Source organism: Saccopteryx leptura, chromosome 4 (assembly GCF_036850995.1).
Source record: "Saccopteryx leptura isolate mSacLep1 chromosome 4, mSacLep1_pri_phased_curated, whole genome shotgun sequence".
Taxonomy (NCBI): domain Eukaryota; kingdom Metazoa; phylum Chordata; class Mammalia; order Chiroptera; family Emballonuridae; genus Saccopteryx; species Saccopteryx leptura.
In genome coordinates this window covers 23,317,721-23,333,281 of record NC_089506.1, presented here as the reverse complement: position 1 = coordinate 23,333,281, position 15,561 = coordinate 23,317,721, and the positions used below count along the sequence as shown (strand labels likewise).

Here is a 15,561-nt window from a genome sequence, read left to right as displayed (position 1 = left end):
GCTGTTTGGATTTCTTTTTTTTAACTTTTAGTTTGTTTTGCCAGGAGCAGCTGGGTGAGTTTTGACCCCACCATGGAAACTATCTGACCACTTCTGAGCCATCCGTCCACAGGGAAGGGAGGGAGGGAGGGAGAGAGGGAAGGAAGGAAGGAGGGAGGGAGGGAGAGAAGGAGGGAGGGAGGGAGAGGAAGGGAGGGAGGGAGGGAGAGGAAGGGAGGGAGGGAGGGAGAGGAAGGGAGGGAGGGAGAGGAAGGGAGGGAGGGAGGGAGAGGAAGGGAGGGAGGGAGGGAGGGAGAGAAGGAGGGAGGGAGGGAGAGGAAGGGAGGGAGGGAGGGAGAGGAAGGGAGGGAGGGAGGGAGAGGAAGGGAGGGAGGGAGGGAGGGAGAGAAAGGGAGGGAGAGGAAGGGAGGGAGGGAGGGAGGGAGGGAGGAAAGGAGGGAAGGAGGGAGGGCTGCCCAGAGCAGATTCTAAACTCAGCCCTACCCTCTCTGGTACCTCTGCGGGCTGGTGGATGTTGGCTGAGTTCATCTCTGTCGCTTTTGTGTGCTCTGTTGTGAACTGCTGTCACCTCCCTGGCTACCTGTTTCGCAGAGCTGTTGTAGCAGATGTAGAAAACACTTTCAGCTCCCAGAGAAAGCATTCAATAACGACCGGAAAGGGTAATGTACTGCCGGCACTGCACTTCCTGTCCGAATTAATCTTTTCAAAGTTCTCTGGGATCTGAGGCACGCAAACACACTAGAGGAGTCAAGGGTTACTCCAGGCTATCTTTTCTAAATCAGAGTATCCTATAAATACTCTGTCCTTATACCTTAATCTAAAGAGAAAAAAAATTCAGGAAAAAAATTTAGAGGCATATGATTGGAGTAATTCTGTGAAGAGCTAAATTAAAAAAATTAATTTATCCACTCATCATCACTGTAATAAATATTTATTAAGTATCTGGAATGTACAAGGTACTCAGTTTGATGCTGTAAGGATACAGAATTATGTAAGAAACATCCACACATTCTCCCTTAGCATCCTTGCACCTTAAAATGAAATTTTCATTTAGATTTCCTTCCCAAATAAACAAAGGTTTCAAGTTTCCTTAGGACATAGAAGAACAAGATTTTCCCCCCTCTGTAATTACTCTGTGGCCTTATAGAAAAATTTTAGAACACATCGGGGGAGATACTCTTTTATCTATTAGTTTCTACCAAAAAGCAGCAGCTTTCTGAGGAGTGTCTTAGTTACAGAATGACTGTAACTTCCACAATACCCTGATTAAATCTGACAGGCACATGGGGGGGGGGGGATCTGACCTTCAATTTCAATAAGAAAAGTTGAAACGCATTGTCAGAGAAAGCAGGAAGAAGATGAAGATCATGTGGTTTGGAAAGAAGACGAAGAATGATAGAAACATCCCAGAGAACAGCCAGTCACTTGGGAACCCTTGAACGCCCTGTCACACTAAATCATACATGGCTCTGCGGTGAAAGGGAAAGTCCAGGCCCATCTCATGCCTCGCTTCTGATACTGATTGAGCTCGAGAAAGAAAATTAAGACAACCTTTTCAAGCTTTTCAATCAAAGGCAGAAACTGTAGCCTAGCTATTTAAGGAAATAAGCCCGTGAGGTAGGGTAAAAGACTTGTTCAGCAATTAGTCAGTGTCCTTACTCAATTAATTTGAAACAGAAGGCCCCAAATTTCCTTAAAGCTTTACTGGCATTGGTTTCTGGAACTGATTGTTCCAATACATAAATGCTCTGTGTGTGTTTACTTTCCCTCCTAGATTTATGGCTCAACCCATTCTCAAAACTAGAGTATCTTAATAGCTCCTTTCACTTTTAACATTGTGTTTCCCCAAAGCCACAGGACTGTTGCCCTTCAACCAACGGAGTCAAGGGAATGCTGAGAACCAGCTCTCATGTCCCAGGCTGGGGAAATGAATAACGGGTTCACACCCCAACAAAAACAAGGCACACTCACGATCAAGTCGAGACAACATTAAGGAAATCTGCAACATTTTACATGACAATTTGTAGTTAATAGTTCTGATCAGGCCGAACCATCTTTGGAGACAGCCAATGACACCCAAGACTGCTGCATTTGGAGGTCAGACAGCAGCAATAGGCAGTCTTTTCCCAGGAACGGAACGACACTCATCCAGCTCTATGTCCCGGGGTGTAATCTCACATGCAGCACACCAACGATACTTAGTTATCCATTTTTTTTTTTTCTTATAAATGAAAATGACAGCAACTTACATGGCTCTCTGGCAATGAACTGAGGTACAGTGTTGGGCAGAGGAGTACTGGGGTTTGGAGTCCCTACTAGTTTGTTCTTGGCCATCTTCGTGTTTGCCTTAGCAAACTCGAGTCGTAGTGTTTGCGGAATTTCAGGATCGAAGCGGATGCCCTTTGGAAATAAAGAACAAATGAAAGATGTTTTCGTTTCCTTAGAGTCAAACCAGAATGGTGACAAAACAAACACTGCCCAGTAAACCCTGGCCAACCCGAAAAAAGAAAGAAAAAAGTCAACAAGGGCTGTCATTCTCGCTGCTTGCACAAAATACACTGGAACCCATAACATAACACACATCCCGAAAGCCAGGGAGATGGAGTTTACTTGATTTTTTTGTTACATGGGTCTTCAACTTTATGGTTTTTCCTTCTTGGACAAAAACTTTCAAGTTTTAAACTCGGACCAGCAAATTCCGAGCACGGTTCAAAACTTCAGTTAATGGCTACCAATAAGACTAAGAGGGTTAATGTAAAGCCTTGAGCAATAATACTGGGAAGTCTAGCACCTGAAACCCAGAGGGGCCCAGGCTTGACAGTGTTCTGACACTGACTTAAACCAATGTCATTCTACAATGGCTTAGCTCTCATCCCCTACGGAGGGGAAATTTCCATCCCTTTCTAACTGGAGAGCTTTCGTAACAGTGAAGCATGCACTCCAAGTTACTAAGAAGACACGAACTAAACAGTTTTAAAATTTCAATATAACAAGTATCATTTAAGACCAGTTAGCTTGCAAGTTTACACAAAATCTAAATGTTTTGATATGGTTAAATACTGATCTTGATTATAGCTGGCTTATTAACTACACAGAGAAACAATAGATTATATGGGCAAGAAAGGACATTTCAATTACCCTTGGCCCTATTTGTGCTGTTTACCTAAAACAAAAACATTCAACGAAATAAATCACAAACACTATAAAAACAAGATTTAGGGCAAGATAAGTCTATTTTGAAACTCTCCCACCCACTCAAGAATGCCTCTGTTGCTAAGCATGACAAATCATCACACAATAACTATGTCCAATAACATGGATTTGGAACCCAAACTATAGCATCAGAAAGATATCCCAGCCTGACCAGGTGGTGGCGCAGTAAATAGAGCGTCGAACTGGGACGTGGAGGACCCAGGTTTGAGACCCCGAGTTCGTCAACTTGATTGCGGGCTCATCTGGTTTGAGCAAGGCTCACCAGCTTGAGCCCAAGGTCGCGGGCTTGAACAAGGGGTCACTTGATCTGCTGTAGCCTCCCCCCCTGCCCTGTTCAAGGCACATGAGAAAGCAATCAATAAACAACTAAGGTGCCACAAGGAAGAATTGATACTTTTTATCTCTCTCCCTTCTTGTCTGTCCCTATCTATCCCTCTCTCTGTCACCAAAAAAAAAAAAAAAAAAAAAGATATCCCAGTACAGTGTATAAATGTGCGTCCAAGTCAGATTTAGATCCGTGTTTGTCTCTACGTGTTCTAGAAAAGAAGTTCTGGAAATGACTACCCTAAAGAACGCGGGTAAGTCTGTGGGTCCCAAAGCCCCCTTGCTGCTGCTTCTTGATGAGCTTGAAGAAAGACAGGAGCAATTTCCACAAGACATCAGTAAGATTCTCTGACTCAGAAGATCAGCAAGAACTCTGAACTTCACAGAGGAAAAGCCTGTGACCGGATGGTAACAGCAGTAAGAGATATGGGGGGGGGGGCCCCTCAGGGAGGTACAACAAAGCCACAGAGCCCTGACCCCCAGGTGTCCTGGAGGGGGTGGAGTTTCTTTCCAAGCCCGATTTAAGAGTCTCTGAGACGAAGCGACTGAAGGTGGAAACTGGTAGGGGTGGGCGGGAAGGAAAGGACTCCTAACTAACAACAAAAAGCAAAAAGGGGTGCCAGTTACATGAAACAGAAAAAGAAATTCTTTAACCTGTTTCAGCTTTTGTCTTTCTTTGGGAAATCCTGGTATTACCTTGCCAAAAAAAAAAAAAAAAAACAACCCACAAAAAAACAAATATAAGGAAAAAGAACAAAGCAGAATTCTGAAGTGATGTGTTTGCTTCTATCCACTCTACTTAAGAGCATTTTACTCTATCGAAGTTAATATCACAGCAGAATAAGTATTTCTAAATATGGACCTGTCCGGCTGCGGTCTTTACTGGGAGTCAGGCGCAGTCCCTGGTCGTCATTTAAAAGTAGGCTGTGGTGGGACGTCCGCAGTGACAGCACACAGCCTCAGCCACACAGAGCAACACCTCGCCATCAGTTCCAGGGTGCCCTTCCTGGCTGGCACTAAAAAGCACCAACCTTTCTGTGAAGAAGCGCTGTTCCTAGAGCTGAGCGTGCATGGCAGAGGCCCCTGGGACCTGTCCGCAGGGCTCTGGAGCCCCCAGCCTCAGATAGCGAGGCTGCGCTTCTGGAACCCAGGCCTCAGCTCTTTTGCAGGTGTTCCAGTCACTTGGGGCTCCCCACAGGGGGCCGGTCTCCTCCACAACCAAAGCCTGGGGGGTTCAGGCCCTAAAGCATGCCCAAGGAGTCTGCCCCACGCCCTAGCTCCCTCTTTAGACCCCTCCTCCACGCCTGAGAGCTAAAATAACACCACCCTCGTGTTCCAAATCAAAGTTCCAGCTCCTTATTAAAAAAAAAAAAAAAAAAAAAAAAAAAAAAAACCTAAGAAGTTAAAATGACCTAATTTGTTTGGCAGCTTATTCAGAGGCTGGAGGCTTAGAATACAAGCCACATTCCTCTAACATCTTTAGCAGCAATACCATATTTGGTAATCAATATCCTGCTCGGCTCCGTTTCTATCCATAGGGATTAGCCAAGCCCCAAACATCTTAAATGCTAGGGGATGATGAAGCGGCAGAGGGGGTGGGGTGGGGAGAACATGGCAGCCAAGAGAAGGAAACAGAGAAAGATGAACAAGGAGGGAGTTGGATAAGGAGAGGACATGGAAAAATAACCTTGTGCTTTTAATTAAAGCCTATTAAGATTATTTTCTGGCCAGAGGGACTTCACATGAAAAGTTGTCAGGATAAGATTACTGCCAAGTCAAAGGGGAGCTCTGCGCCTTTCAAAATCAACCTTTTCCTCCTGCCTATCTATAATTTACCAAAACCCTTCTCATAATGAACCGAGACTTTCCCGTTTGTAAATGTCTTGTTTACAAGGTGAGCAGAAAGGATCGTTTCTGGGTATCAGTATGAGACCGATATGAGAAGAAACAGTTACGTAGAAACAACCCAACCTCACTGGCTGCAAGGACAGCCAACAGTCTCTTCAAGATGGCCAAAAACACTGTGACCAAAGCAACCCACAGGTTCACTGTGATTTACCAAGGCTGAACTCCCTCCCCGGGGCCGGCTCTGGGAGGTATAAACATACTGTTGGCCCTGGCCGGTTGGCTCAGTGGTAGAGCGTCGGCCTAGCGTGCGGAGGACCCGGGTTCGATTCCCGGCCAGGGCACACAGGAGAAGCGCCCATTTGCTTCTCCACCCCTCCGCCGCACTTTCCTCTCTGTCTCTCTCTTCCCCTCCTGCAGCCAAGGCTCCATTGGAGCAAAGATGGCCCGGGCGCTGGGGATGGCTCTGTGGCCTCTGCCTCAGGCACTAGAGTGGCTCTGGTCGCAACATGGCGACGCCCAGGATGGGCAGAGCATCGCCCCCTGGTGGGCAGAGCCTCGCCCCTGGTGGGCATGCCGGGTGGATCCCAGTCGGGCGCATGCGGGAGTCTGTCTGACTGTCTCTCTGTTTCCAGCTTCAGAAAAATGAAAAAAAAAAAAAAAAAAAAAAGACACTGTTGGCAAATAATGTATCCTAAGTAGTCTAGTACACAGAAGAAGAGTATACAAGGGCAGTTTCAAATCCATACGTTTATGTATTATAAACTAAATGTTTGTGTCCTCCCAAAATTCCTATGTTGAACCCCAATGTGATGGCATTTGGAGGTGGGAACTTGAGAGGCAATTAGAGGTTCAGATAAGGCTGTGAGGGTGGGACCCTAATGATGGGATCAGTGCCCTTAGAAACACCAGCGGTCTCTTTCACCACAAACACACACCAAGGCAGGGCCACGTGTGCGCACAGTGAGAAGGCGGCTATCTGCAATCCAGGAAGAGGGTCCTTCCCATATACTGAAGCTGTTCCAACTTGATCTGGGACTTTCCAGCCTCCAGAGCTAAGAAAATCAAATGTCTGTTGTTTAAGTCATCCAGTATATGGTATTTTGTTACAGCAGCCAGAACTAAGACATCATCTTCATACAGTTTCCTTCCTTGGGCCCTGGGTCCTAAAATACCTCCGAGTGTTCCTTCTAAACCTTCTGTCTCACAGAAGTAAGTCTTCCCTGCTCCACCAACCTCACCTTTCACTTTACCCAGGTGACCCAACCAACGGGGCCACTTCAGTTCAATCTTTGGAAGGCCTGGCATGTGTGATCACTAGAGGACATAACCTCGGTCTCCAAAGCTACGGAGAACAATTGGAGAACCTGAAGAAAACCGAAACTCTGCATTTACCGACTGCAGTGCCCACACTCAAAGATCAGTTACTGCATTCGGGACTGCTGAGGGAATTTAAAAAATCCTCTTTTTATTACTTATTTGTAAATAAAGCTTAAGAAGTATTTATGAATAGAAAGGTTAAAAAGAGAATTTTCTGGACTTATGGAGAGACTGGACCAGACCAGACACGAAGCAATCAAAGCCCCCTCCCCGCCTCCACCCGAGAGAGAAGTTGGTGGGGACGGCTGCTCTGCTGGTCCTTCTGTGGGAAGGGCACCGAGGCCGCTGTCTGGGTTCTGTGCCCTTACTCCCAGACAACAGACGGCTCTTGAAGGGCCAGGTGCTGCCCAAAGGGATCATATATGTGTTTTCTTCTGAAGATCTGAACCTTGAGTAGAGATACAGAAATGGAGGTAGGTGGCGCTGAGTCACCTTCACAGTTCTCCACCAGAGTAAGCATCTCCTAGCTCCTGTCCCTGGGTCCTCAGCAGCCTCAGCCCTGATGAAATCCCGTTGACTTGGAGCATCTTTCATTTCTGCGAGCTGCCAGGCCTCCCAGAGTCCCTACGACTGGCTCTACCACTAAAGTAAGTGGTTTATTAGTCCTGGACAGCCGTACTGCTCACAAACACTAGGGGATCTTTTATCGCTTCAGATTCATTTTGAAATCTCCCCTAATGTTTGTGAGCAGTATAGTTTTAGGAACAACGGAAGCATTCATTAGAGAAATAAAGAATAGTCAAGAATGAAACAAGTCTCTATGTATTTATTAAGAAATAAGCCTATGGCTTATGGGTTTTTTTTAAAAAAAGATACTCATCTTTTGGTGTGTGTGTGTGAACACATTAATCTCTCCGTGTAAGCCCAGGAACATTTCTAATGTGACAACCATCCTGTTAACAGTGGAAACTTGATGTGCAGGTGGTCGTGGGGGGGGGGGGGGGTAATGAGAGAACAGGATACTATGAATTCTATTCTGTTGAATTTTGTATTGTTTGAACTTACTACAAATGTGTATAATTTATAAATCTATAATTTGTAAAATCTGAAACAGACTTTTTAAAAAGTGGGAGTGGGGCATAGTAAGAGATTTTGCATGGAGGGTGACCGGAGCAGACCCAGAGCAGCCGACAGTCTGCCAGAGGGTTCGACTAGGGAGGCTGGTGTTTCTGTTAAGTTTTTAAAAAAATGACTTTATTCTGACATAATTTCAGACTTACAGAAAAGTCGCAGACAGAGTGCAAAGAATTCCTGTGCACCCTTTGCCCAGGTTCTCCGCACACACTGACCTTCCCCTCCCCGATGGTTTAAGAATAAGCGGAAAGTGTGGTGCCCTTTGACCCTTTCCAGTCCGATTTCCTGAAGACAAGGAAAGACACCTTTCTTTTCCTCCTTCAGGATCTAACCCAGAACCACAGACAGCATTCAGTTGTCATCTCTTCAGTCTCCTGAAATATTTTCCCCAGTCCTTGTCTTTTATGACCTTGACATTTTTTGAAGAGTACAGTAGGCTATTTATTTTTTAGAATGACCCTCAATTTGGGCTTATCTAACTTCTTGACTCAGATTATGCATTTTTTTTTTTGGCAGGAATAAGACTTGTGTCATTCTCAGTACATGTCATAATGTCATTTTTGTCCTATTACTCGTGATAATAGCTTTGATCGCTTGCCAAGTTTCTTACTATAAGGTTGCTATTTTTCCTTTTTTATTAGTAAGTATCTCATAGGGAGATAGTTTGAGACTGTGTAAATCTCTGGTTTCTCAAAAAACTTTCACCAACTAACTTTATCATCTACTGATCCTTACCTGAAGCAATTACTACTACTGGGGTCACCAAATGGTTATTCACTAATCCCATCACTCCTTCTGTATTTGCCAGTTTTCTCCTCTAAGGAAAAGCTTACCCTTCTGCTTCATTTACTATTTATTTATAACTTATTCCTATCCCTTGGTATTGGTGCTTCAGTTCCCCCAGATTTGTATGCGCGCACACACCCTTTCCACACGTGCATCTAATTAGATAACATTAAGACCACAAGTTTGTGCCGAAAGCTCCAACCGAACCCGACAAGACTGGCTTCCTTCTAGCCTTCCCTTTCCGTGTCTGTAACTCCTCTGAATGTTAGCTCTCACTACTGACCACACATTTACTTATTTGCTCAGTACAGGAATGCACACTAAGTGGTTTCAAAATTGCAACACAATAGCAACATAAAAAACAAACTGATTAACTAGAGTTCGTTATTTACTTACAGTGTTAAGGGGTTTTTTTTCCCCCTCATTTTTTAGCCTAAAAGGATACAGTCACAATATGTCCACTCAAGAATTATCTGGGTTTGTTCTCCTCACCTCCCCATCTCCCATGTGACTGTATTATTTATTTGAAAGAGTTAGAGTCACTTGTTTCAGCTTGGGGCCCCGCCCCTTCCTTGTCTTCACCTTATTTTCTCTCTACCTCTTATAGCAGGTAAAATCATTTTGCCATTTAAAAAGTTATTCATTCATTCATTTTATATTTCTGAGTAATTTCATGTGTGCTGACTAAAAAGCTGAGACCCAGGATTTTTAACAGCACCTGCACCAGTTGCTGTGACTGAAATACTGAACCTTTGGAAAGAAGATTCCAAGTAATCAAAGGTTTTAAATGTCATTTACCATAGTTAAGTTTTTTCTTTTTCTTTTTGTATTTTTCTGAAGCTGGAGACGGGGAGAGACAGTCAGACAGACTCCCGCATGCGCCCGACCGGGATCCACCCGGCACGCCCACCAGGGGCGAAGCTCTGCCCACCAGGGGGCGATGCTCTGCCCCTCCAGGGCATCGCTCTGCCGCGACCAGAGCCACTCTAGTGCCTGGGGCAGAGGCCAAGGAGCCATCCCCAGCACCCGGGCCATCCTTGCTCCAATGGAGCCTTGGCTGCGGGAGGGGAAGAGAGAGACAGAGAGGAAGGAGGGGGGAGGTGGAGAAGCAAATGGGCGCTTCTCCTATGTGTTCTGGCCGGGAATCGAACCCGGGTCCCCCACACACCAGGCCGACGCTCTACTGCTGAGCCAACCTGCCAGGGCCATTATCATAGTTAAGTTTTTTATTTTCAATTTCTCATGGAAAAGTTTAAGGGGGGTGTAAAGACCAACACTGCTAAAAACGAATGGCTGTGTGTGTCGCCTGGACCTGGGCGAAGGTGCTCAGCTGTGCTCGAGGTGTCGCTTCATCTGGTGAGTCCTGGGCGAAAATCCTTTCAAAGGTGACAACACGGGCCAATTCAAATGCTTAAGAATACTATTCCATGTGCACAAACTACTGGAAACTCCACTGGGAAGCGCCAGACCCACCTGTCTACTCACTCCACTGTCCACGGACTCTGCCCTCAGAGACGGGGACAGCCACAGTCCTATGCAAATCTCCTGGCCGTCCAAACAGACCCCACCCCATGCAGGAATCCATGGGGTCGGAGGCGTACCTATCGAACCAGATGACACAATTTTCTTCTTTTTGGTAGAATAGAGGTAGTAAAATAGCAGCAATTTCATAAGTTTCAATTTAATATGCTGAGTTTCCTGGCTGATACAGCTTCTTACTGCCTCTTTCCCCATGTCCAATTTCAAATAACACCCCCTTCTGCTTTAAGGAATGTGGGGCATCCCTAGGCAGGTGGCTTTACTGAAGAGAAGAAATAAATGCTCTTTAAGTTGCAGGTACTAACCAGTTCATCTGACTTCCTAACACAGAATAAAAAGGATTTGTTATCAAAAACTATGTATATAGTACAATAAATTCACAGTGTATGAAACTACATTTTCTTGTGTAATAATCTGTTCAGTTCTTCCCCAGCCTTGAGAATCTTCTAATCTTTACAGGTGAGGTCAATGAAACATAAAGACAGGAGCTCAAGTCAAGGTCAAACTTAGCACTGCCCCCTTTCTGACCCTGGAGTAATGTAATCTCAGTACCTGGAACTTGTCTTCTCTCCGGCTTTACACCATCCTCCTTATCTTGGTTTCTGGTACTAAATCCAAGATCCTCTGAGAAAAGGAATTCTGACATGCTTCTTCAAGACTTAGCCAAGCACAGACCACACTAATCTCTGGGGCTGCTTCATAATCCGCTGTTAGAACCTCCAAGACTCAGAGCACCACCAGGTGGTGGCTGATATGCCTGGTGCCTATGGCTAGCCTTTCGTATCACCGACCTAGCCTGGGTTATAAGCGATGTTTTTATTTCTCTCTTTGAAGGTAATTATTCTCCTACAGGCAGAAGAAATCAGATAGTATAGTGGGATGGTAAAGTGATTTCCTTCTAAATTATCAAAATTATCAAGCATTAAACATCAAAGTTCAACCAATGCTGCTAGTTTCTGTAAGGAGTGATACATAAAACAGTATCCATGGTGAAGAAAGAACTAATTAAAGTATCAGGAGTAAATAAAAAGAATGGCATACTTAGCTGACGGTGAGGGGGTTTTATACAGCATTTATATTCTAATTAATGGAGATAATTTGGTTGAGCTTTGAAAATGACTATCCAATTTCTCAGCAACCTCTAGGCTTCTTCCACAATAAACTAAATGCTTTTTTACGGCTGCCTAGTATTCTACTGTGTAAACACACCACAGCTTTTTTACCAATCACCTACTGATGGGCACCTGGGCTGCTTCCAAATCTTGGCTATTGCTGTGTATGTATGTATAATAATTGCTGCTATAAACATAGGAGTGCGTGTATTCTTTTGAATTACTGTTTTGGTTTCTTGGATAAACTCCCAGAAGTGGAATCACTGGGTCACAAGCCAGTTCTATTTTTAATCATTTGAGGTAACTCCATATGGCTTTCCATGGTGGCTGTACCAGTCTGCATTCCCACCGACAGTTCAAGCGCTCCCTTTTCTCCACACGCTTGCTAACACTATTGTTTACTGATGACAGCCATTTTGACAGGTGTGAGGTGATATCCCGTTGTGGTTTTAATTTGCCTTTCTCTGATGATTGGTGACATTGAGCATCTTTTCATGTATCTACTGGCCATCTGTATGTCCTTTTTGGAGAAGTGTCTATTCAGGTCCTTCACCCACTTTTTAATTGGATTGTTTGTCTTTTTAGTGTTGAGTTTTATGTCCTTTATAAATTTTGGATATTAATTCCTTATCAAGTATATCATTGAGTATGTTCTCCCATTCAGTGGGTGGTCTTTTCATTTTATTGATGATTTCCTTTACACCTTTTTGTGGCAGCATGGATAGACCTCGAGAGCATTATGCTAAGTGAAATAAGCCAGTCAGAGAAAGAAAGTACTATAGGATTTCATTCCTATGTGGAATCCAATGAACTAACAAGCAAATCAGAGACAGACTCATAGACAGGGAGCAGGCTGACAGCTGGTGGGGGTGAGAGTGCGGTGAGGGGGGTGGAAGGACTAAACTAAACACACACACAAAAAGGAGAAAAATCACGGACACAGACAACAGTGTGGTGCTTGCCAGGGATGGGGAGTAAGGGGGACAGTTGAGGGTAAAGAGGATGAATGGTCATGGACAAAGACTTGACTCACGGGCAGGGGCACATAATATGGTGTATAAAGATGTGTTGTAGAATTGGGCATCTGAAAACTGTATAATTAGCCAGTGTCACCCCAAAACACCAGTTCCCTCTGGTAATTGACTAGAACAAGGTAATAAATACAGGTAAATAAATAAATAAATAAATAAATAAATCTTATCGCCGATTATTATACAAATGGTACTCAAAAAGATTTCCAGTCATAAGAGCATGTAGGGGAAGATACGGCACAGATCCAGCAGTTGGAGGTGGTTTAGTTATACTACACTGCCTTCAAAGATTTTCATCCAGACATGAAATGCATTTGCGTTCTTACTTGCTAAGTGACCAAACATTGAAGTCTATTTTATTCATGACTTGTTTCTACTTAATTTATTTAATTTTGATTTAACTGAAATTCAATGTTTTTTTTTTTAAGTTGCTGGAATGTCATATACTCATATATTTTTGAAAAACCTGTTTGTGAAATATAATTCACATATCATAAAATTCACTCTTTTGTATACAATTCAATAATTTTTAAGTATACTAAGAGAATTATGCAACCATCACTACCATATAGCTTTAGAACATTCGCGTGCTAGTTTTTACGTGGACATGTGTTTTCAATTCTCTTGAAGAGGAATTGCTGAATAATACAGCAACTCTACGTTAACTTTCTTTATGAACTGTGGAACTGTTTTCCAAAGTGGTATACCATTCAATCCCATCACCAGTGAATGAAGATCCCAAATTTTTCACATCTTGTCAACACTTGTTATTGCCTGTCTTTTTTATTTTAGCCATCTTAGTAGGTATATAAAGTGGTATCTGATTGTGGTTTTGATTTGCATTTCTCAGTGCTATTACATTTTAAAACATTTTGTTCAAGAAAGCTAAAAATAAAAGCCTTCTATGTTCAAAGAGCATTTTAGTCCCAAGGAAATAAACTGGTAACCACAAATCTTCCAAGATAAAGGAGTAAAGTTGAAAAAAATTAAAGTTTACCTTTTAGAAGTTAAAAACACAAGTTAGAAATATAAACTGTCTTCTTAAAATTATTGATAGACATGTCATTCCCATTAGGAACTATGGAGGTAAATACATACTTCAGAGATAGTCTGAGGTCTCAGGGGACCAAACTATATTTACAGTTTTCTGAGTACTGTCAGCTTTCTCTTCTATACACAGCGTAAAACATGCAATCAGATTAGAAACAGACTCTAGGTAAGGTATATGCAGAAGTTTCCCCAGGAGTCTGAAAACAATTGTTACATTCAGTAGAACCTTAAAATGACTCAATGGCATGCCAAATAGAAACCTGAACCTGGGTAATCTAACTGTTACAGTGGACTGGATGGGGCTCATTCAGAACCTAGGGTGGAGGGAAGTGACAGGGAAAAGGAGGGATGACTGGAGGAAAGGACATGGGGGAGGGTCAATGCTGCAATTTCAGAAATTTCTCCCAACTCAAGACTGTTTCCAAAAACAAGTAGAAATCTTTTATAAACATGTCACGGTACTACAAGTAAAAACCTGTGATGCCCAAACATTTTAAAGTGAGAGTAGGGGAGATAAAGACACAGACTCCCTCATGTGTCCCAACCAGGACCCACCTGGCAACCCCCGTCTGGGGCCAACGCTCTGCCTATCTAGGCCCATGCTTGCAACCTAGCTATTTTTAGCACCTGAAGTAGAGGCTCCATGAAGCCATCCTCAGCGTCCAGGGCCAATGTGCTCGAACCAATTGAGCCATGGCTACAGGAGGGGAAGGGGGGGGGAGAGGGAGAAAGGGGAAGGGGATGAGAAGCAAATAGTCACCTCTCCTGTGTGCCCTGACCAGGAATTGAACCTAGGACTTCCACTCACCGGGTCAATGTTCTACCACTGGGCCACTGGCCAGGGTTTGCCCAAACATTTTTCTAAAAATCAAAACTATCTTGAGTAAAGATGACAGAAATGGGAGGTTGGTAGAAAACTAGGTTCTCTGATGCTAAGTGGGAGAGGATTATTTACATAAAGCAAATTCACACAATTCTATTACTGAATTTTTGGGTCCTACTCACCTAGTAGTTTTCAACCACAGGTATTGTCCTCCTTGCCTTCTCCCACCACTCCTCAGAGACATTTGAAAATGTGTGAGGGTGTCTGGGGGCTGTTACATGACTTAAGACCATACTGGCATTCAGAGAGCAGGTCAGGATGTTAAAGTCCTACAATGAGCAGGACAGTTCCATACAATATAAGAATGATCTCATCTAAAATGCCAACAAACTCCCCAACATACATGAAGTCATTAAGATCCAGAAAAGTCAACTAATCCAGCAAAATTCATGGTAAATTGGGAGAATCCAAAATGGAATTTTCTGATTTCTTTGATTTGTGTGTGCATGTGTGTGTGTATGACAGTTTGGTGAAGTTCATTATTTTACAAAGACTACATTATTTTCAGAAATAATAGGGGTCATTGTTCATTTTTCACTGTGCTGAAATTTAGGTAGACGTGGGTTCCAACAAGGAATGAACAAGTGAGGAGAAGAATCCGTCAGATGTAAACCGTATTTCATACTTCTCCTAAATAAGGGCATTGCTTGCAGAAACACTGGGGCTGTTAATACAGCCCTGCGCTGCTGGGTCACTGCCCATTGAGAAACTGTTGGACCAAGTATGCCTTGTTCTTTTTTTAATCCAGCTACCTCGAAGTGCTTGCCCTGAATTTACCTTAGAATGATCTCCTTACTCACTGTCCTCCTCGCCTAAGCAGGCATTGGGAAAGAATACACCCCTCTCCATTGCTAACATATCTAGATTATACTTTTAAGAAAGACACCCGTGGTCCGATGGCTTTCTGTAGATATATGTGGTTGTATGGGTTGAAGCTGGGTTATAAGTCCAGGTACAATTCTTTGCTCCATGCCTAATTCAGGGGTCCCCAAACTTTTTACACAGGGGACCAGTTCACTGTCCCTCAGACCATTGGAGGGCCGGACTATAAAAAAAAAACTATGAACAAATCCCTATGCACACTGCACATATCTTATTTTAAAGTAAAAAAACAAAATGGGAACAAATATAACATTTAAAATAAAGAACAAGTAAATTTAAATCAACAAACTGACCAGTATTTCAATGGGAACTATGTTCCTCTCACTGACCACCAATGAAAGAGGTGCCCCTTCCGGAAGTGCGGTGGGGGCTGGATAAATGGCCTCAGGGGGCCGCATGTGGCCCGCGGGCCGGGCCGTAGTTTGGGGACCCCTGGCCTAAT

General features: G+C 43.6%; 1 protein-coding gene across 7 annotated transcripts in view; it reads right to left on the bottom strand.

Moving 5' to 3' along the window:
• The window catches only part of RBPMS (RNA binding protein, mRNA processing factor), a 195,827-nt gene that overhangs the window by 74,332 nt on the left and 105,934 nt on the right, over nt 1-15,561 (bottom strand). For all 7 annotated transcript variants that reach the window (XR_010751023.1, XR_010751022.1, XM_066380281.1 and 4 more), the window contains one exon: nt 2,250-2,400. Coding sequence is in view for 5 of the 7 variants with exons in the window: in XM_066380281.1 (XP_066236378.1) it covers nt 2,250-2,400 (151 nt within the window). In the remaining 2 variants the exon portion in view is untranslated. The remainder of the gene's footprint in view (nt 1-2,249; nt 2,401-15,561) is intronic.